General features: G+C 32.8%; 1 protein-coding gene across 3 annotated transcripts in view; it reads left to right on the forward strand.

The window, feature by feature from the left end:
* Positions 1–23033, forward strand: part of SLC44A1 (solute carrier family 44 member 1) — a 205725-nt gene that overhangs the window by 129072 nt on the left and 53620 nt on the right. For all 3 annotated transcript variants that reach the window (XM_051967106.1, XM_051967115.1, XM_051967098.1), the window contains exons 5-9: positions 1118–1211; positions 12703–12872; positions 14940–15029; positions 16333–16472; positions 18159–18345. In XM_051967106.1, coding sequence (XP_051823066.1) covers positions 1118–1211; positions 12703–12872; positions 14940–15029; positions 16333–16472; positions 18159–18345 — 681 coding nt within the window. The remainder of the gene's footprint in view (positions 1–1117; positions 1212–12702; positions 12873–14939; positions 15030–16332; positions 16473–18158; positions 18346–23033) is intronic.

Below are 23033 nucleotides of genomic sequence, written 5' to 3' on the forward strand. Positions count from 1 at the left end.
GTTTGATATCAGGAAAACTTCCTAACAAATCTATCCAGAAGTAGAATTGTCTGTCTGGAGTGTTGGAATCCCCTCCTTGAAATTCATCAACTTTTTGATGTGTTGTACAGATTTCTTTCTTGTGTAGTTTAGGCCATACATTCACGTATGATTACTGAAGTCCCTTCCAAGGGACTCGAAGATCCCTTCTAGCTCTAAATTCTAGCTACTCATGTTTCCTTGGTCATTCAAGATTTATTGAAAATTCATTATTTAAAGAATACTGTATCTTTTACTAGATGCTCTGCTTAGTAGAATAACCACTAAAAAAATTTCCCATATCAACACAATAAATCTATTTGAATGTTTTGATAACTTTTTCCTTCTGAAATAAATAGATCATATTTTATATAATTCATTAGATTCTATAAATCTAATTTTCAGGAAAAATAGGCAGAATTTTACATAGCTAAATAGTAAGAAGTAAATATATTGTGGAATTGGCCTAAATTTATGCCTTGTTTAGTGCTTTCTGGAATCAGGGAATCTACTTATTAAAGTTTTATCTTATTTACCTCTACTATAGCTATTTGGAGAGGCAGCCTGATGGCTTAGTGCATAGGGAGCTGGGCCTTAATCCATTGGAGAAGGAAATGGCAAGCCACTCCAATATCTTTGCCAAAAAAACTCAATGGACAGTTTTGATGAGCTCATGGGGTTACAAAGAATCAGATATGACTAACCAACAATAATAATAGCAATTTGCCGTGGCTCCTTTTATGTGGGAAAAAATAAATCATATCTTTTGATAATTCAGATGCCCTTTTGTTGTTGTTGTTGTTAAAAGCATGAATAAGTGGCTATGTAGCTCATTTGAAAATAGTTTTTAACAATAAAAATTTGATTTCATTTACGATTATTGAAAATTTTATATTTTAAAGACATTTTTAAGAATCTAAAGGCTTCATAAACTTGGCTAGTGGTTTTAGAACATTTCAATAATCATAATTGTAAAGCCAGCTACAATAACTATAATTGAATGAAACATTAACATAGATTAAAACAGGAAGGCAAAGAGAGAATGTATTAAGATTGCTGTTTCATCATGGTGTTTTGTTTTGTTTTGTTTTTCCAACAGGCTCTGCTTTATGTCTCTACAACTTAAAGCCATCAGAATACAGTATGCATTCAAAAGCCTCTGTTCTTTGCCCCAAACTCCCAGTTCCTGAGAGGTAAATTTAATTGCAATGTTTAATTGTTGTGGGCTTTTTTCCTCTTTGATAGGGGTGGGGAAATAAACAGAGGAAAGCAATATGTGACAAGTTAAAGTACACATTCTTATGGAAAATAAGTTTATAAGTTCAAATTTGTCATAAAGTTGAAGTATTCTCTGAAATCATATTTCTAAGACTATCATATAAAAGTCCTACCTAGAATGGGTAGAATGATAATATTTATATTTTGTAATGTACTAAAGTTTACAAAATGTTTTCCTCATAGTTGCTTTGGAAGGATCAGAATGCAAGTATTTTTATCCTCATTTTAAGGATAAAAAAGTATTCTCAGGGAATTAAAGCTACTTGCCCAGTATAAGATTGCTTATAAATTTTGGAGCATTATTCAATCCAAAGATTCTCTCTATTTCAGCTTTAGCAACTCTTTTTATTGTACTACACTACAAAAAAAAATTATATAACTCCTTTTAAAAAAATTATCTTTTTTTAATTAAAGCTTCTTATTTACAAAACATATGCATGGATAATTTTTCAACATTGACCCTTGTAAAGTCTTCTGTTCCAAATTTTCCTCTCCTCCCCCTCCCCTAAATCTCCTCCCCTAGATGGCAGGTAGTCCAATACATGTTAAATATGTTAAAATATATGTTAAATCCAATATACTGGATCTACACTCAGTTCCCATAGTCCTTCTTTCTGGATGTAGGTGGCTCTCTTCATCACTGAACAATTGGAACTGGTTTGAATCATCTCATTGTTGAAGAGGGCCATCTCCAATTGATGGACATTTATTCAGTTTACAATTTCTTGCCACTACAAAAAGGGCTGCCACAAACATTTTTGCACATTTGCGTCCCTTTCCCCCCTTTAAGAATATAATATAACTCTCACTAGTCACATTGATATTTTCCTATTTAGGCTCTCAGCCTTGTAGTCAAGTTATATATTTATATATTTGTGGACCTGACTTGTGATTTTATTGATATCAGGAATTCCCAGTAAGCAAACTCCCACTACTGATGCAGATAAGTAGCTACTTTGGAATACTGAGCTGTTGCTTGGGATACTGAATTATTAAGTGAATTCCTCAAGGTCACATTTGTGCTCAATGTCAGAGATGGGATTTGAACCCACATATCCCACCAAAGTCAGTACTCTGTGTACTGTTGTGCCAAACTGCCTCCCAGTCTTGGGAATAAATTCTCACACATTCCAAAGTTTCTAGAAGGCTTATCTTACACAAACATATATGTATTACACAAATATATGTGTATGTCTATATGCACATATATATACATATGTAGATTTATGCTCACATTGTTTATTACATTTTATTTACCTTTTAAACTTTAAAACATAGTAGATAAATGTCTTCTCATGACACATACTGCATTTTAAACCATGCCTCTTAATGATGAGATCTTTTCAACAGCAAATTGGATTGGATAGAGTGCTAGCCTTGGAGGTCAAGAGATCTGGGATTGAATACTCTCAGACTCTTAGGAGCTATGTTTCCTCCAAGCCTCAGTTTCTTTGTTTGTAAAAGGATACTAATACTTGTACTACCTATTTTATAGAATGCAGAAAGCACATCATACAACTTAAAATATTACATTAATATGTTGTTATTTATATTTCAAGATACTAATTTCTGTAATGAAGACTTCTTACCTGGTATTAATGTTTGAGATTACACAAGAGTTTATGTATTTGATTTATAAAGCCAAAGTCTTATGAAGAAATCAGATTCTCAGAACTTCTATGAATATTATAAGACTGGAAATATTAGCTGATTTTGAGAGTGAATTTATAGAAGAGGTTACCTTGGATTAACTGAAAAAAGAACATCGTTAATTATAGAACTTTCTTTCTACTTATACTTTTCCTTTGCTTAAACCAATTATGTGCATTTAGTAGGACATGATCTTTCATGACCATTGGCAAAAGAACTTCAAAAATAAAGTGGGAAAATATTAGAATAATATAAAATCATCTGCTATTCAACTGCATAATCCCTAGTGGACCATACTGCTCCCCCTCTTCTCTACTCTACTGCTATTCAGGACATGATTTTACACAGGAGTATAGTGTTAATCTCACAACAATGATGTGAGTTTGTGAGAAATATTCATGTGCAGGTATACTTGTATTCCAGCTGAAAATTTTCTAGAACATTTCTCAGACACATTTCCCTCCTGTTTCTTCCCACCCCTGACCTATCTGTCTGTCCTCCATTCCCATCCCCATGGAGCTAAGAAGTTTTGAAAGAACTCAAAAATTCATGATAGCATACTACTATGCCCAAATTATTCAAGAATGTGCTTGATAGCCATTGATAGCCATACTAGCTTATTCTAATTCCTCACAGTTTAAACATTGTTTCCTTTAAACTAAAACCTTAGTATTAGAAATCAAAAGAAAAGAGATAGTAGAAAGCTCTCAGAAAAGGATGAAACTTAGGGGACAGTTAATTATGTTGTAGGGTAATTATTTGTGACAAAGACAAAAGTAGAGTTTTCATCATAAGAAGAGTAATGGATAGGTGAAACAAGACTTGGAAAAGATTCTAAAATGTGGCTTGGTCTTTGGAGAAATCTGTAATAATTCAACTAAAACAGAAAATAAAATTAAAATGCAGAAATTTCTTTAGTAAAATTAGTAAGGGAAATGAAAGAATTAGAACAAATTTTGAATAGAAGTATATTTTGGACTTTTTCCTGTAATGGTCTTTTCTTCCTTACTTTCTAGGTGTTCTTTGCATGATTTCCAGCATATCAACTCCTTCCTAATGATAGAACTAGCTCCCATTCTTACAGCACTTTGAAGTCAACAAAGGGCTTTCCTCACAACCACTCTTAATAAGTTAGTACACGTGATAATATCTGCTCTATAGAGTCAGAACTTGAAGCTTGGAGAGGTTAAATGACTGATCCAGTGTTACACAGAGATTGTTAGAATTTACATTTGAACCCAGAGAGAAGACAACATGGACTAAAGCTCAACAGACTTAGGAGACAGCTGTGACACTTAACTACTTTTGTGACTTTAAGCAAGTTTTTCCTTTTACCTAAAACAAGAGGGTTGATTGGACTAGATGCCCTTTAAGTTCTCTTTCAATTCAAAATATTGGTTCTTGAGATTTGATCTAGTACTATGCTTTCTGAGTAGTGACTTCCTATGTTACAGGATCCCTTCTATTATAGAGGAGAGCAGTCTGATAAACCAATTTACAATAAAGTGTTACTTACTGACAGTACTTTACTGTGTTACTCCTCTTGGGAATATTTGTTTTTTCAAAGAGTATTCCTGGAAAGGGCAATGTTCAGCTCAATGGAATCAATCTCTTATGGTGACATTTTCAGCCTTGTGGCCCCAGGGGAAAAGAGATGTTCTGCCTCCTTATAAGGCCAGCTTTCCTGCATACACAGAGAGAGCAAGAATAGAAGAAATACATTAAAAGACATGATAAATAATGACTAGCTAAGAGAAAATGTTAATTTGTTGGAATGAAATTAAAAATAGAAGAAAGGTACAGGAAGAGAAGAGGGGGAAAGATTGATAAAGTTGGGAATAAGACAGGAAAAATATAAATAAATTTTCATTCTAATAGATTTGTAACTGATGTGCTTTGTGATTTTTATAAGCTGGAACAATATTGCCAGAAATATTTATTGCTACATTTTCTTAAACAATTAATTTTACATGGAGATTTTCTGCAGTTGTGTTTACAGAAATTTTAATAATTATGCAGGTTGCAGATTCCTGCCTTCTAATATGATACTGCTCTCAAGTCACCATCCCTATGACTCCAACTGCTTTCAGTTAAAAAGTAATATTTTAAAACCAGGTGTGTTAAATGTTTTTTGATGCTTCATCATATCTTGAGGGTGTTCATTAATTTGTATTATCACTTAATGAACTTAAAAGGGTAATGGGCAAAATATTTGCTTAGCTAAAATACTATTTGTCTTTGAAAAATCTTTTTTTTTTTTCATTTTTATTAAGTAAGTTGGTATACTGCTTGTTATATTTTCTTCTGGTTACTTGAGTTTCCAACAAAGGTGGTAAAGTAGCAGATTTTTAATGGAAATATGGACTCTTTTTAAGCCTCCAGAATTGAGATTTCAAAAGATAGCAGAAGCTTTCATTAATTGTTCTTTATTTTTGTTCTTTCTTTTTGAATGAGAAACATAGTATCTTTAAAAAAAAAATCCTAAGGCAAAAACAGGTTCCATAGCCTGTGTTCTCCAAATTATTGTATATCCAAAGAGGCTTGAAAAATCAGTTAAATTTCATTACTTGAAACATATCATTTAATTGATAAACATCAAAAATAAGTAATTCCAGGGTTTTATGAATGAAATTTTTAAGTACTTTAAATATAATAAAGCTGTGTATTATATATATGGGTGAAAGAAGGGTTTTTCAAGGGAATATAATTAATCTTTTTAAATACAAAGTTTAATTTTTAACTGAAGGATTTGCTTTTAGTTTGTAAGTTGGTCTGAATATTGATATTCTCTCCACTTTTCTGTTTGTATTATATCCATCAGAATGGAGAGCAGAACATTGTTAAAGCAAGGAGCCAAAAATATATTCAGCATTGGTTGATTTCAAACTTTATACTTTAAAACTATCTATTAATTTAACAATTAACATGGATCAATTTACATGTAGAGTCAATATCATAGTTTTCTAATTTGGGGATGACTAATTGTGTGACTTTTGTTCTTAATGTGCTTTGTTTTTAAGTTTGGGAGTTAGCATGTTGTTGTTGTTTTAACATATATTTTGTTTTTATGCCGCCTTCAATGCCCAGTATATCCATCCCCCATGCATGCAGAAAACCACTCTCTATAAGCAAAAGCAGAAGAAAAGGGGAAAATAGTTTAGCAAAATTAACTAATATATCAAATTCCATCATTTATGCTGTGTTCAATCAATATTGTTATCCACCTTTATATTGAAGGGTGGGAGATAGTGTGTTTTCATATCCTTCTACATGATCCTGTGCTGACCATGGAGCTGTTGTTTGCAGTAGTTCAATTTTGTATTATCACATTTTGTTCATTTCACCACTGAGGTATAAGGATAAATAATAAAGTTGGAAGATTTCATTCTGCATTTTAAAAAATAATATTTATATATTCATAGAAGAAAACAAAAAGTATGAAAGGGGATACAGACAAAATTTTGTGACTGGCTTTTATATATTTCTAAAATATATGGAATGATGTACATATGCACACTTTAAAATGTATGACAGGTTCACAGAAGTTTTTTTTTTTCCTGAATTTTAAAAAATGTTGACTATAATTGGCTTTTTCATATAAATATTAGAATATTGTACCACAGCATGATCTGATAACTTTTGTACAATGTAAGAATGAATTAAATAATCAAATGGCCTGGTTCCAGTGTTTTCAAATCCCTAGTTGCCATTGCAATTTGATGATGATTTATCATATCACGCTTAGAAGTGGACAGGACTTTAGAGATCATCAGGTCTATGGAGTTTTCATGGGGTTTTTGTTGTTGTTTGTTTCCATATCCTGTGACTTTTACTAAACCTTCCCATTCATTATTAAAGAAAATAATTTCCAGAATATACCACGAATTTGCACATAAGAAATAAAGAGATTAATTTTAGTAAGATAGTATAGTTATATACTAAATAGTCCTGCAATCTCTTGACAAGTTTTTTGTACTCTCTGAAAATATCTACATCTTAGACTAGGAGTTCTTCATTTAGTCAGTCAGTTCTTGAATTTGAAAGATGAGGAAACTAAAGCCTTTGTGATCTTGCCTAAACTAATACTATTAATGAGGTGTAGAAACCTGGACTAGAACACTGATTTGCTAATTAGTCTAATTTTTTTCACTGTATTCCACTTACCTCATGCTACATTGTCTTCTCATTGCCTAAACAGAAAAGTAAAATATGCACATCTGCCAAATTAATCCTGCTGCTCTAAACTCACACAGCTTTCCTAGTAAAATTTTAGAGATGATCTAATCTAGCCCCTGCAATTTTATAGATCCAGAAGAGTGGAGTAACTTTAGAATCAGGTAGTGGGTTAATGTAAGATGTAGAACCTAAGAACCTGGGTCTCTTGAATCATATTCTATGGTTTCTCCATTGTACCTGAAAAAATGCTGGAAGAATGGTACTAGAGCAAATGATTTATTATCTATCAGATTGAAATAATTTGTATTTCAGTTTCTATGTATAGCTGTAAAAAGAAAAAGTAATCATGGTTTATATGAACCTAGAAGATACTAACTGAAGCTTTATCTGAGTTCTAAAATCTATATTTTGTATTTAATCATTAAATAGAAAAAAGGAATGTAGAAAGGTTGGATCTAGACACTGAATTGGTAAGAAGACATTAAGTCCTTAAGGTTGTTGTTAGCAATGCAGGACTGAGCAAAATTATCATTATTAGGGGTATGAAAGACAGGGATGAAATTTAAGAGACTGTATTACATAGCTAGGGCAATAAAAGGGGATGAATAAGGGACTTTATGGACTGGAGAGGCTATTACATCCTAAAAATTTAGGGACCAAACTTCATCTAACCAACTGCCTGAAGAACATTTAAAAGTAGACAGGGATATATAAAAGGGGGGAGGCAACAGTCTTCACTCAGAATTAGGAGATGAAAATAGTAAGTGGTCAGAATAGTTGTTTAATGCGGTGAGTCAGCATTCACATTTTAAAAGTTTAGAGTTTTTGATAATTTATAAATTCAAGTGCCATTGGATTACCTTCAAAAATAGTTTAGAAGCCTATATCAGATTGCTTACTGTCTTGAAAAGCAGGGAGAGAAGAGAAGGAAGGAGAAAAATTTGAAACACAAAGTTTTACAAAAATGAACGTTGAAAACTATCTCTACATGTATTTGGGAAAATAAAATACTATTTATATTTTTTAAAAGAAAATTCTCTTTTGAAGAAAAAAAAGGGTGTGTGTGTGTGTGTGTGTGTGTGTGTGTACCCTGAAATAGAGTAGCAAAGAAAAACTCAAATCCCCAAATCACGTTTTAAAAGATTGGAATACTTCTGGATCACATCTTTTATGGAAATAGCTATAGTAAGAAACTAAGAAACACTGGGCTCAGGTGCTTGAGATAATAATGGAAGCACAAAAGACCTCTAGAATTAATTACTCTCTTTTAGTCAAATTTTAGGGATAGGAAAGGGTGAGAGAAAGAGGAGAAATGGAATGGGAGGAAACTGCATGGATAAAGAAAATAAATTTATAAAAATTTCCAGTTAGGAATGACAACAAAAGGAAAGGACACTTGTATTCATGTCATCAGTTAACTACACTCATATGCATAAGCATGCAGATAAATAAATACAGTTATAAATACCGCCACCTTTACAATGTGGCACAACTATAGCTATATCTGAAAAGAAAAAATACAAAGAAGGAAAGCATGAGAACCAAGCCTATCTTGTTTCAGATAGTGCTGACAACACAGAAAAACTATAAATGTTAAAGAAAAACTACTTGAAACATGAAAAACACACTAATCCTTAAAAAAAAGAGAAAATTCTAATTACTGGATTTACTTTTAAATATATATATATACACACACATACATAGAGATATATATACATTGCCATTTTAGGTGCAGAAATTTTCATTCCAATTATTAAGTACTATAATGGAAAAACCAATAATAGATTTTAAGTTAGAAGACCTGGATTCAAATTCCAGTTCTTCTATCTGCTTCTTATATGACTCTGGACATGTTACTTAACTTCTGCATTTCATTTTTCTTATAAAATTAGAAAATTTGACCAAAAGCCTCATGAACTCATATATAAATTATAACTGAGAGTATAAATTCATAATTTGAGTTTTGTAGCTCAAAGTTCCCTCCCTTCTTTTATCTAAAAAGTATCTAATCATTCTTCTAAAGAAATTTGCCCTTCTGAGTCCCTGTATATAGAAAATGCATTCATAAAGTATGCATCTCTCTACCAATCATTTTAGGCATGACTAGAGACAAGAATAATGATCTTTGAATGTTTACACATATTATTCACTTCCATAATAATAATGATAACTAATAGTACCCACTATGTAACAAGCATTGGGTTAAGTTCTCTACAAATATTGTCTAATTTGATGCTCACAGCGACTCTACAAGGTAGGTGATGTTATTATCCACATTTTACAGATGAGGACACTGAAGCAAACAAGGTTACATGACTTGCACAGGGTCACACAGGTGCCTAAAGCTAAATTTGACCTCTTACATTCTTGACTTTGGGTTAGGCTCTATCCATATACTACCTACTTGCCTAAACTGCTGCTCCTTTCACAACATTGGTTCCCTGGAATGCATAATTGGATACCAAGACATTTGGACTGAAGTTGCTAAAAGAATTTATTATTAATAAGTATCCAAATGAGTTCCTATCTCCAAGTACAGGTTAGAATTGCTGTGCTTAAGCTTTATCTGTAGCCACTCTTCATCCTCTCCTGATGAATTACAAATGCCCTGAACTCCTGATAGCTGAGAAAAGTCTCCAGAGACTGATCTGTTAAACTCCCTTTTTAACTTGCTGTTTTGCAAAGACCCCTAGAGATTAGTTATTTTGTTAGCCCTTGCTAACCAGTTATTGGAATTATCTGGTAGATACAGATAGAAGACACCCCAGAAAGATCCAGTGAGATTGGATTACATATTTTATGCACCCTAAAATTTCCTTTAATATTAAAATTCTTATAGATACAATTTGCCCTGGAAAGACCATAATGTATACATGCAAGGAAGCCAATTTATACCATAACGTACATAAATGTTGCATATAGCTGAAATAAGAAATGTTCTATAAGACAGGTTCATCTTTTTTTCTTCCTTTTTTTTTAAGTTAGATGGTTGTTCATTATTCTTAATATCTTTATATATCTCTGAGACAGGAATATTTATTGCCAATGAGTTTTAGACTCCACTCCTTAGTGTCCAATCTGGACTTGTGGTTCTGAGATGTCATAAAATAATGGATCATCTTTAGCTAGAAAGATACTGTACCTGTTATGTAGATAGCTAATTGAAAGCAGAATATTAAAGCTAATTCTAATGCTACTAAATAATTTTATATGATAATTTAAAGTTTCCAATATACTTTACCTTATTTCATTTTCAAGCCTCATGACAACATAATTGATACATAGCTAGTTGAAGTATCCCCATTTTACAGATATAAATGTAGGAATAGAAAAATTTGTGATCTATGCATGATCACGTGGATGATAAATGTCAGTCAAAACTTGAGCTCAAGTTTTTCTGATTATAAGTTAAAAGGCACAATTAAAAGAAAAGTGCCAGAATCTTTCAACATTTTTCTTAAATAAATCTGGTGGCAGGACCCATGAAGAAGAAGAAATTTTATATTAGGACAGGAGAGAGACAGGAGAGAGACAGGGGTTGAGGTGGGAACAGAAAGTGATCACAGGGTGAATATTATCAGCCCTTTAAAAGATCTAAATAAGGAGGCAAGATATGTTCCTCATTGACAATTTCTGATTACTTCTAAGAAGATGTCCTGTTTTCTTATTTTAAAAAGTTAGCCTGAGGTAAGTTAACAAAAATTCTATGACCTGATAACTTTGTTAGAGTATATGGTTGGAAAATGAAAATTTTCATCCCTGACTCATTCTCCTCCAAGAAGCCTGAGGATTCTAGCTTCCTGGGATTTTAGTGAAAATTTCAAATTTTGACATTTACCTTCAAGAAGTATAACTAAGTCAAATTAGTCAGCTGAAAAAACAGCATTGCTTTATTATTTCACATCACACACAGTGCTTTCTAAATTATATTTCAGACCATGAAGGTATTTTGCTTACCAGTAAATAAAAATCAAAAGACTTTTGCAGCTCAGACTAGTGGGCAGTTTTTCTGAGGTAGGACAACAGCATTCAAAGCTGGAAAGTTTTATTTCTCTCTTGATAGCAAATTGTCTATAAAGCTTAAAATTACTTGTGATCACATGGATAGCTTCGTCTTAATAGTATGCTTTCTTTCTTATACTTAAATACTAACAAAAGCAAAATAAATACCCTTTATACTCGAGATCCTTTGAATGGAATGAGTTTCTTTAGTATTTTTTAATTACTAGTAAAAAATAATTCTGTTTTTTTCAGATAAGGAACTTAAAGCAGGAGTAGTGTTATATTGCTAGGCAAGTACATGCTGAAATTCTAATGAACCTTAGGAACATGATTCCTAGTTCTATAATCCTAATGATAATGTTGATGATGTTAAATGTCACTCATATATCTCTCTAAGGAATAGAGAACACTGTGTGTTTTACCTCATTTGGTCCTCAAAACAATCTTGTGCTGTAGGCACTATCTATATTATTATCATCATTTTGCCCCTGAGGAAACAGATTCAGAGAAATTAGTTATATGTCCAGGGTCACACTTTCAAGTGGATGAGGTAAGATTTAAACCCAAATCTTTTTGACTTCATATCCATGCTGCTTTGTCTTCAGTATTAGGTCATCAAAGGATGTGAACTTAGAAATTAATAATTTAGTCATAGACAAATTTTCTCTTTTTAAAATAAAAGCTCTGGTCCCTCAATAAGCATTTATTAAGCACACACAATACATATTTGACTTTGTGTGATGCACAAGTAGGCTCTCTAGTAATATAAAATTAAAGTACCAGATGGTGTGATCAATGCTATCTTCTTTACAGTACTTCGCTATGATCAGCTGTGTGCTTTTGTCTCGGAGTATACCTCAAATACAACAGAACTCTTTCATAGTTTTCATACGTAGTTTGATGTTACAAAATTCAGATATCCCAGGGGTTAAATTGTGCCTTCCATACAGAACAGCCACAAATAGTATTAGGCCAATGATAGCATAGTTAACTTAAACTGGAAAGCATATTGGCTGGGCCACACCAACATCAGTGTATTAAAGGGGTTTCACCAAACTGATCTTTTCAGAAAAAAATTACTAATGGTGTGGCACATTCCAGGCAAAACTGTGTGATATTTTTTATCACTTGAATAGGCTAGAACTTAATTCTCAATTCATTGAAAGATATAGTTTTGAGACTTTTTTATCATCTGCCACTTGATTGACAAATATCTAAGCTTAGGAGTGTAAGTCTTTGGTTTTACTTTTGATTTTGTGTGTGTGTTGGGCTTTTTTTGTTGTTGTTATTTGTTTGTTTGTTCATTTTCAGAAGGGGGAGGGTAATATTATCTGTGGGAATATACACTCCATCCTCTCTGTAAGAGAGTAATTTGTAGTAAGAACTGCATCATTCCCCATTACAGCCATCCTCATCCCAGAGCCTCTGTGCATTAACTCCTGCACTTTTGGCTCCTGTCTTTGGTGTGAAGAGGGTGGAGTGTATTGCATCTATTCACCTCTCATTTGTGTGTTTGATGTGGCATTTATATTAAGTAGGAGTAATTTTTTTTCTGATTTTTTTTTCTTGTGTCACCAGTGCACCTATTCCATTCTTCCATCGCTGTGCTCCTGTGAACATTTCCTGCTATGCCAAGTTTGCAGAGGCCCTGATCACCTTTGTCAGTGACAATAGTGTCTTACACAGGCTGATTAGTGGAGTAATGACCAGCAAAGAAATTATATTGGGACTTTGCTTGTTATCACTAGGTAATTGTTTTTCTCATTCTTAGCTATTACATAGAACTGCAGTAAGAGACTGTTCTATTCTTTAGCCAGAGTTATGAATAAAAATTGGTGATAAATCTTCAGGAAATGCATAATTGCTCAGAGTGACAAGGATTGCTTCAGAGTATATTTACTTGCACTCTGAAATTCCCACCCTACCTTTATTTTTGTGGAGATAGTAACCAGCCTTTGACTAATGGTGCCCCTTTGTTATATAGAGGGAATGCCTTCACAATACTATGTCTTCAACTTGCTCCCAGAAAACCTATCTTTTAAAAGAAAATAGGAGACAGTTAAATGTGTCTGATAGTAAGATGAGTTTTGTTGATGGTGCCTTCAGAAGTATTTCTTTTTCTTGTATTATATCAAAGTATCACTGATGAATTTAGGAAAGTTTTCTTCATTGACTATTGAGTTTCTTGGACGTGAAAGATGAGAAAGTGTTTCCACTTTATTTCTAAAATAAAAATTTTTAAATTAAAGTACAATTATATGTAACTATATTTAATATCAGACTTTTCAGACTAGTAATATCTTAGTTGGGACCTATAAATTATCATAGGAGACAAGTTGTTCTTTATCACACTACTGTATCACACTGGGTATACCAATGCATAGTATATTATAGCTGTTGGCTTCAGTTACAGTTCAGTTGAGAGAAAATCTATCCAAATTTTTCTTGCAATTACGGAGTATTTTTGCTTAGGTCACACTGACCCAATTGAAATAATACTCTATGTGAAAAATCTTCTGTGTTATTTAAGGTTTCCATCTGTGTTGGTTCCTGTCCTCTTATTGCAAAATTGAAGCCTATGATAATTCAAAATATTTATTTGGGTTTGCAGATGGCCCAGAGAAAACTAGACTCCTGCTCTAGTTCAATAATAATTAATTATTGCTATACTATTTTGCATCAAGTTCCATGTAGATTTAAACACTGTATAAAAAGAAAAATTCACAGGCTAGAAAATCAGTAGTTGTTATATTACACAGTGTCTTATAGAAATGCTTACATTGTCACTGGTAGCCACTTTTATATTAGAATAGCTTAATTTTCTAACTATACACACATATGTGTAACATATATATATATACACATTATATATATGTTACACATATGTGTGTGAATGTAGAATATATATATTTTAAATGTGTTTCTAAAATACAGCTGTCCATAATCATGATGCCCCCCCTTTTTTTTCCTTTTGGCACACTGAACTCCATACTGTGTCACAGGCAATAGAGTTTGCTTAATAACTCCCCTGGACTTTCTTAAAATGAAAAACTTTTACACCAAAATGCCTGACCTTACTCTGAAAGTGACACCAGTTGAGAGTCAGGGGATAAGGGAATAAGACCTTGCATTTATGAGCCATTGTTTTCTAGTGCCGCCCCATTGTGAATATGAAGCTTTTCCTATTAATTATAAGTTTTAAAATAGTAAGAATGAGTAAAGATAATGTAGTATATTCCTTTCTGTCCCCAAGTAGAGACTTCACTAAACCATTTAATCTTAGTCTGAATGCATATGCTACCTAATTGAATTTATCTAGACAAAAGAAATATCTTTCTTATCAAAAACATATGTCATATTTTCCATATTTGTTTGTTGGCATGTGTGTATGCATGTGAGTTCTACCCTGCTGCCTTTTGAGAGAGATGACCTGCTTCCTTCCTTGTGGCAAACCCACACTAGTCATTATATGCTCATTAAGTCACCATGTACATCTGCATGGATTTTTGTCTCTTGTTTACAAATGCACAGTATGTCCTTTTGTTTTAGTTGTTACTGTTTTTCAAATGGCAGAAGTAGCTAATCCAAAATGATAACACAGTAAAGGTTTTTTCCTTCTTATCTGAGCAGAGGTTATACATTAATCACTTCAAAGAATCAGTTTTTTCTCTGAGAGAGAGAGAAAACTCCCCTTCCTCAGCTGTTATTGATTAAAATGTACTTCTGCCAAGTATTTCTCTTAGATGTTATTGTAATTTATTGTAATAGTTGCCCTTTATCTCCCTTATAATAATTGCTCTCTATCTTCCTTGCAGTTCTATCCATGATTTTGATGGTGATAATTAGGTACATATCCAGAGTACTCGTATGGATCTTAACAATTCTGATTATACTGGGTTCACTTGGTAAGCTATTAATTTCTTTGTTGCTGAGAAATTTGGCTTGACTGTTAATATTTATGCTTAATTTTCTATCATTGCTAAAATATGTAACATTCTTAATGTAACATTCTTTTGAGCTTTATGGAGTCATTTATATTGCCAGGTGTCTATTACAAACTGTGTAACATCTAGAAGATAAACTTGAAATTTAAGAATTTCTAGAGAGACCTTCCCAAATATAGTTCTGTCACTCCTAAAAAGAGTTAAAGATCACTAATTCTGATAAAATGGGAGGTTCATTGCTATTTGAAATAAGAGAAAGAAGAAACATCAAAAGGAGATGCTGTAAGGAAAAGCAAGCAATTTGGACACTTTCTCCTGCCAGATATAATATGATACCATTCCTTCTTCCCTTTTGTCTTTTCTTTCATTTTATTTTTCCAGCATACTTCCCTTGTCAGGTGAGTTGGCTCTTTCTTCCCTTTCATTTTTGCACTTCTCAATGCTTGAAGCAGCCCCTCCTGAGATGTTGCAACTCTCTCTTTCATTGGCAACTATATGTGCGTGCGCACACGCGCACGTGTGTGTGTGTGTGTGTGTGTGTGTGTGTGTGTGTGTGTGTATGTGTAAGACAGACAGAAAAGGAGGGAGAGAGCGAGAGTGAAAGACCAACAGAAAGAGGGGAGAAAGAGAGTGAGAGAGAGAGAGAGGAGACAGAGAGAGATATAGAGAATATGACTTAACTCATTCTTCAATTTTTTCTCCTCTCACTTTATTTTTTCTTCTGTTGCCTTATTCCTGGACTGTTCTTTTCCTTTCATTCCCTCATCTAATTTTTGAATGGCTTTTCTTCTTTTCTCACCCTATCCCTCAGCTGATTCTTCAACTCTCACTTGGTTTCCATAATCCAGTTTCTTCATCTCTCTTGACCTATACATGCCTAGAGCCTCTTTGTGGTCCCTCTTCATCCTTGCCAGTGGTATAGAAGCTATTTCTATTCTCTTCCCTGAATCTCACTTCACTTCAAAGATATTCATTAGTAGAAATGGGGAAGGTTAGTCTGTTGCACTGTGAAACTCATATGTCTGATGTGGGAGAGGATAAGGTGAGAAGAGGTCCCATCATGCTATATAAGTGCTGCAGCAGCATGTGTCTTTTGCCACTTTTCCCTTTGAATGGTGCTGCCAGAGTACCATTGGGTGCCATATTACTGTAGTGTTCCTGTGTGTTCAGGACCTAGCTAACTTAAATTTTTAATTGATATATTCTTTTGTGTCTAGCATTGCAAAATAAATCTTTTTTTTTTTTTTTTTTTTTTTGCTCTCAGGTGGTACAGGTGTGCTATGGTGGCTGTATGCTAAGCAAAGAAAATCACCCAAAGAAACTATTATACCAGAACAGCTTCAAATAGCTGAAGACAATCTCCGAACCCTCCTCATCTATGCCATTTCAGCTACAGTGTTCACAGTGAGTGTTTGCTCCTGTTGGGGTGTGTATTGGGGTTTGGTTATTTTCTTTTATTTGTTTTTTTCATTTAGAATAGGTGCATGATAGGAAAAACTTTTTTATGGTTTTTTCTTTCTTCTCTTAATCATTATAGACTACTTATATAATAGGATAAATATAGAAAAATCTCCTTTCCCTATCCCAAATTTTCTTAATTGTTCCTTAGTTGTTGAGCCAAGCTCAATAATTTTGCACTACTCTCTCTGTTTTTGCAAGAATGAAGGATTTTCATTTTATGAGTTCTTATTTGCCCTATTGTCATTTGCCACTAAAAATTAATCACTAGAAATCAGAAAATATTGGAAACATTCATTTTAGTTGACCTTACTCCAAAAAGTTGTAATTTTTTAAGGGAAAAAAAGGCCTCTGCATATTCATTACATTTTCATATTTCTTAGACATCTTTCATTTTATTATCAAGTTTTTCAGTATAAACTTTTCTGTGGTAATACAAATTGTTTTTTAATTTGAGGTTGCCTACTAATTTGTTTTAATGAAGGCATGTGATTAAACAGACTATATTTATTCCTCTTTCTCTTTCCCATACCCCCACTTCTGCACTGTAAAGGATAATCTGTGACAGTTAATACTCCACAGTCTTTTGAAATGGTTACTTAGATCCTAACTCTTAGAATAGTACCTTATATTTAATGGACAGTAAATGATTGAATCACAATGAATTCTGAGTATTATTCCTCTATTTGTTCCTTAAATTCACTGACATTATAAAAGTAAAGAAATCTTCCATTAGATTTTTCCAGACTACATGTATGGTGAAGTATCATGGAAGATGACTTGTATTCTTTGCAAGATTCTGAAAACAGGATTGACCAAAAAATGTCTGTCATAGTGACACTCAAGAATCAGGACTCCACTCAACTATAGATTTTCCTTTGAACTTGGAGGTTAGATAGCAGCTATAACATGGGGCAAAGATATCTATGCTATGCTGGTTATCTCTAATGCTGGGAAACAGCCAAGATGAAATGATTAGGTGGCCTCTTAAAGAAGGGGATACAGTTGATTTTTATACATCCATTAAACTAAGGTTTAACAAGGGCTTTACATATATCCTTACGATAAGCCTCTGAGGAAGGCAGTATAAATAGTAGTATTCCCATTTTATAAATAAGGGCTAAAGATTTCTGGCATGGACAAGTTGCAGAACTAGAAATTAAGATAGGGCCTCCAGTCTCAAACCCAGTGTTCTTTTCATAACATAATGTTGGCTCCTTAAAATGACTTTCTTCTATTAGGTTATTATTTTTTCTCTCTTAAAAAGTGTGTGTATGTGTGTGTGTGTGTAGTGGAAGGGTGGGGTGGAGGGGTCTATATCATAGCACCTAGTATAGTGCCTTCAGTCTTGATTCAGGGATTAATTGAGGCTGATTGGATAGTAGTGGATAAACTTGTTATTTAATGCTTTGGATTTTAAGTTGCTTATAGTTAAGACCTGAATCTAGAATTATATGAGAATGCTGCTTTACTTACTTCAGGACTTTGGATCACACTGTTGAATGATAGAAAAACTGGCATTTTCTAATGATTATGTTAATCTATTTAAGTTAAGATATGATATCAATCTTGGATTGATTTTTTTTTCACCACCTGAAATGATGACTGGAAAATATGTCTCTCTTTGCCCAGGTGATCTTGTTCTTGATCATGTTAGTAATGCGCAAGCGTGTCGCCCTCACCATTGCCTTGTTTCACGTGGCTGGCAAAGTCTTCATTCACTTGCCACTTCTTGTCTTCCAACCATTTTGGACTTTTCTTGCCCTTCTCCTATTTTGGATATACTGGATCATGACTCTGCTTTTTCTTGGCACTCTAGGTGAGAAAACATGTTATTGTATGTTTTAAGTGGTGATTTTGATTAGTTGTATTGATTTTAAGAAATTAAAAATATATGGAACAGTCAGTGAACATTCAAGGAGCTGCTGGTTGAGGTTTAACAAAATCCCCAGGTCTGCCAGAACTATGATAGAGCCTCAAATTACCATGATAACAGTTTTTAAAAATAAATCCTAGGGATGTAAATACAGATCAGGTAGGAAGTGGTTGTCCATTCTGGTCCTTAGAAGTCATCATTGTGCTGATCTTGAAAGTTGTATTCAGTCCAAGGGATCCAGAAATTTTCTAGTCTGTTGCCCAACTAACCTGAAAAAAGTCCAGATTTCAAAGGCATCCTGCCAGATTAAACTAGGATCTTAAGACCCACTCTAATCCAGACCTACAACTCAAAAGCTGGGACTGAACTGAATTAACCAAGTAGAGTAGAAGAAGGGATAAAATTATTTGAGTAATAAACTTGGTGCATTTGCTTTGCTTCGGTTCATAACCCATTTTGAGGCTTTCTTCTATGCACGGATATTAACATATTTTAACTTGACAGAGAATAGTTGTTTCATTATGGTGAAAAAAATCTCTTCATAATCATTCTTTGAAATACTTAAAGAATACATCTATTCCAATTTAAGGATTTCTTATGAAGAAGGATTGTGATATGGAAGAAATTTCATAGTGGTTTCCAGTAGCAAACTTACTAACTCTTAAGTTTTGAGCTCAATCTATTATTAGCTGTGTAGTAAAAAAAAAAAAATTACCTGTCTCTTGACTATTAATAATTTTCTGTGGTGCTTTTAAAGTTTACAAAGTGCTTTCTTAAAAACAACCCAGGGAAGGGGGCAATTCAAGTATCTTTAACTTTGGTTAGAGGGGAGAAAACAGATTTAGAGAAGTTGTATGACTAGCTCTGAGTCATATAATTAGTGGGTTTCAAAAATTAGACTTCAACTCAGGACTTCTGACTACAAGACAAATGCTTTTTCTTTTGGACCATTTGGCCTCACGTTAGTAGACATGAATGCACCTGCAAATCATCATTCTGTGGGAAGAAGTACGTGGTCCATCATAGATCAATATAAAGATTATTTTGATTTCATTGTCTTTTGCATGTCATAGGATAATGTGTTTTAAAGCAATATTATTTAATCCAACCCCCTCATTTTGAAACATTTTAAAAATAAAATAAAATCAGGGATATAAATGACTTGCCAATAGAACTAGGTCTTCTGTGCTTAAATTCAGTGGTTTTTATACTACATCACACCAATTCTTTTCATTCATTTTCTTAGAAAGAGAGTAGTATACTATAAGGTGTACAGAAAAGGCTGTCTGTCCTAAAGCACTTTTTCCATACCTTCAGACTTTAACAAAAAGAAATAGAAATAAAATTTCCTTCAGTCACTTCAGTTTATCCCCATGTTGCTTTCAAGCTGATGCATATCAATTTTAAGGCCGCCTTTAGGTTAAAGAATGCTAATCCCTGATTAGAAGCACAGGAAATAGGATCCAAGAGATGGGTATAAGTAAGAAAATTAGTTTTTATAACTAGGGATATAAGATCCCAAATTCTAAAATCAGTCAAAAAGCCCAAATATCAATAGTACCTGAGTTGTCCATTTCTTTAATTTGATTCCCTAAAGCATTGGTATTTTTATAGCTATTTGTTTCTTCAGCCTACTGTAGTTAAGGTTAGTTAAGTATTTTTCTAGGTCATCTGCCCCTTTTGGGCCATTTGTTCAGATATTCTTGTCCCTGATTTTTTTTATTTGTACCATAAACCCTTGGCTTCATAATCTCCTTCCATCCTGTATACAATCCTGGTAGAACCTGGACTAAGGGCAGGCAACACAAGAGGTTGATCCTTTTCTTCCAATACCTTTGTGTTTCCAAGGTTTAATGAAGTCTCTTAATCTTTTATACCTATTGCCCTTGTTCCTATTTATAATCAAAAAAAGGTGACCAGATTGAATAGCATTTCTATGTGATCCTCCAAATATGGTAATTTTTAGAAATATTTAAAACTTGTGCTGCTATAATATGGCTAAGAATAAAGTATTAAAAATATATATTACAATTAGGATTTCCTTGAGGTATTACTTTATTAGAGTTTAATGAGATGATAGTATAGTAACCCTAGGATTTTTCTCAATCATATCTTTTTGGTGTATTAGCTTAATTTTAATCATTATAGTGAATAGCTAATAAACTTGGTTTTTTTTTTCTTTACAACTTTGTAATTCATCTCAGAATCAAGTTAGCACCTTAAAATATTTTCAACTTTTCGTTTTGCACAGTAAGTCTAAAGATAACATGAAATATTAACAAATATATAAATAATTCATTTGTTTTTCATGAAATGATCTTTAAAATGAGCTTAGATTTGATGATCTCCAAAGTCTCCTTCACCTTTAAGTCTTATGAGTATGTCATCTTATTGGCCAAGCAGTTTTTACTGGATATTTTTCTAATCAATTCAGCAAGTATTTATTGATTATGTACTATGTTCAGAAAAAGAAGAGTTCTTTATTGATTAGAACTCTGTGAAGGAGATGAGACTAAAGCTCATTCTTGAAGAATGTGTGGAATTTAAAGAGGCAAACTGATAGTGAAAAAAAGCATTCCAAATGGGAGAAATAGGAATAAGGTAGAAATTTTAACTGGAGTGATTTAAAAAAAAAAAAAAAGTATGAACTAGGCCTGATTATTGAGAAACTTGAAAGCCACACAGGAATTTGAATATTCAGTGTATGCACTTCATTCTGGTTTTATATGAGGAAAGAAGAGGGCATGGTGTAATGAACAGAGTGCTAGAGCTGGCATTAGGAAATCTCTACCTTCAACATTTCTTAGCTTTCTGACCAACAATTAGCTGTTTAATATGAATTTTTTTTCCATGTAATACCTATAGTACCTAATTCAGAGAATTGTTGAGAGACTCAAATGAAATTATAGATGCAGAAGACTTTGAAGCTCTAAGTAAACATCTGGTAGGGTATAGGTACTGCAAACTACTAAAGAAGAAAGGATAGAAAAGAAGAATCTAACCCAGGGAAGAATCAAAGATGACTCATGTTTTCAGGCCTGATTAAATGGTGATATATATATTACAAATAAAAATGGGAAAATTAAGAGAGAATTATTTGAGATACAAATTAAGTTCTCTTTTAGACATTAAGTATTTTAGATTTGTTCAAATATTGTTTCTTCTCCAGTTGTTTGATTTTTTTAAAAATTGTTTTTAATTTTCACCCATCACTTTTATAATATTTCCTTAGTGTTTCTATTGTGAAACTGTCTTTCAGTTGAAACAATGTATTATAAAAATCTTTGGGGCATTTACATATTTAAAACCATTTTGGTGGTGCCTATAGGAGTATCTCATGTTGATCTACCTTACTATTAAAATTTTTTTCTATAACAGACATTGCTGGAATGTAACCATTTCCTTGAATTACTTTTATCAGAACTGTAAATGTTCCAATTTGGATGATATATTTTCTTCATTTTAATTAGTTTAGTTCATACATAATGAAATTTGGATGATAATCTATAAATTCTTTAATCATCCTAATGAGTAAATATTTCAGAAACTTTACAATTTTATTTTAAATTTGGATGGTTTAAGAATTTTACATTAATCATCCCTTTATCATTGTGTGGGATCTTTGGGTTCTTTTAGTACTTTCATTGTTACCAAATATACATTCTTCTGTTATAATAATAATGGATTTGAGATAACACAGTTCTTTTCATCTGATTGCTATTTTCAAAATAGAGCTACATGTCAGTATTCTAAAGATGTTTAACAAATTTAATAAAGGCAACTCTGTTTTATAAAATTGTTTTGAAAGATCTATTGAAGTAAGTAGCTGAAAACTTTGAATTCAGAGCTCCATCCTCACAATGAAAAGCTGTCCTTTCTTCCCCAAATCAGTGTCCCTGAAAGATGGCTGTCTTAAAGAGTTAGTTATTTATTTCAATATTATGAGTTCTTAAATTTCTAGTATTCAAAAGTCTGTTTCCTTTGCTCTTCCATTATAATACTGGTTCCCCTTCTAGGGGAAGAAAAGAGTGTGTCCTGGGATTCATAACCTCATCATAAGTTTAGAATTGGAAGGAACTTCAGGAGTCATCTAGTCTAACCTTATTTTACACGGAGAAAATGGAATCTCAGGAAACTTATGAGATTTGTCCATGTTAATAAAATTAACTTTAATTAATAAATGTTAATAAGATTAATAAAAGATCTAAGGTGAAATTTGAATCAGGTCCTTTAAACCTTTTGATAAGGGAGAATTATTACCTGGGAATTCCTACATCAATGAAAACCAGAACTTTGGTTCCAAATTTTTATTTGAAAAAAAAAATGTAATGTTGCTTTCTTCATTAATCAAGGTTGCAATTCTGAAAAAAATAAAATTTTGTAAAAGGTTGTAATGTTGGCAAGATTTACTTGATTTGGCTGATAATATAAATACTGGGATAATGGAGTTATAAAGTAACCCAGGGAGATAGCTCTACTAAGATAATTTTTTTTCTTAAATTTTTGAGTAAAAGCTTTTCGACAACATAAGAACACTGGAAGGAAAATTAAAATCTCCAAGAGCAGTAGACGAGGGCATTAGTAATACTACTATCAAAGCTAGTCTTAATCAAATTTGCCCACCATTGCCT

This window comes from Antechinus flavipes, chromosome 1, assembly GCF_016432865.1.
Source record: "Antechinus flavipes isolate AdamAnt ecotype Samford, QLD, Australia chromosome 1, AdamAnt_v2, whole genome shotgun sequence".
Lineage (NCBI taxonomy): Eukaryota > Metazoa > Chordata > Mammalia > Dasyuromorphia > Dasyuridae > Antechinus > Antechinus flavipes.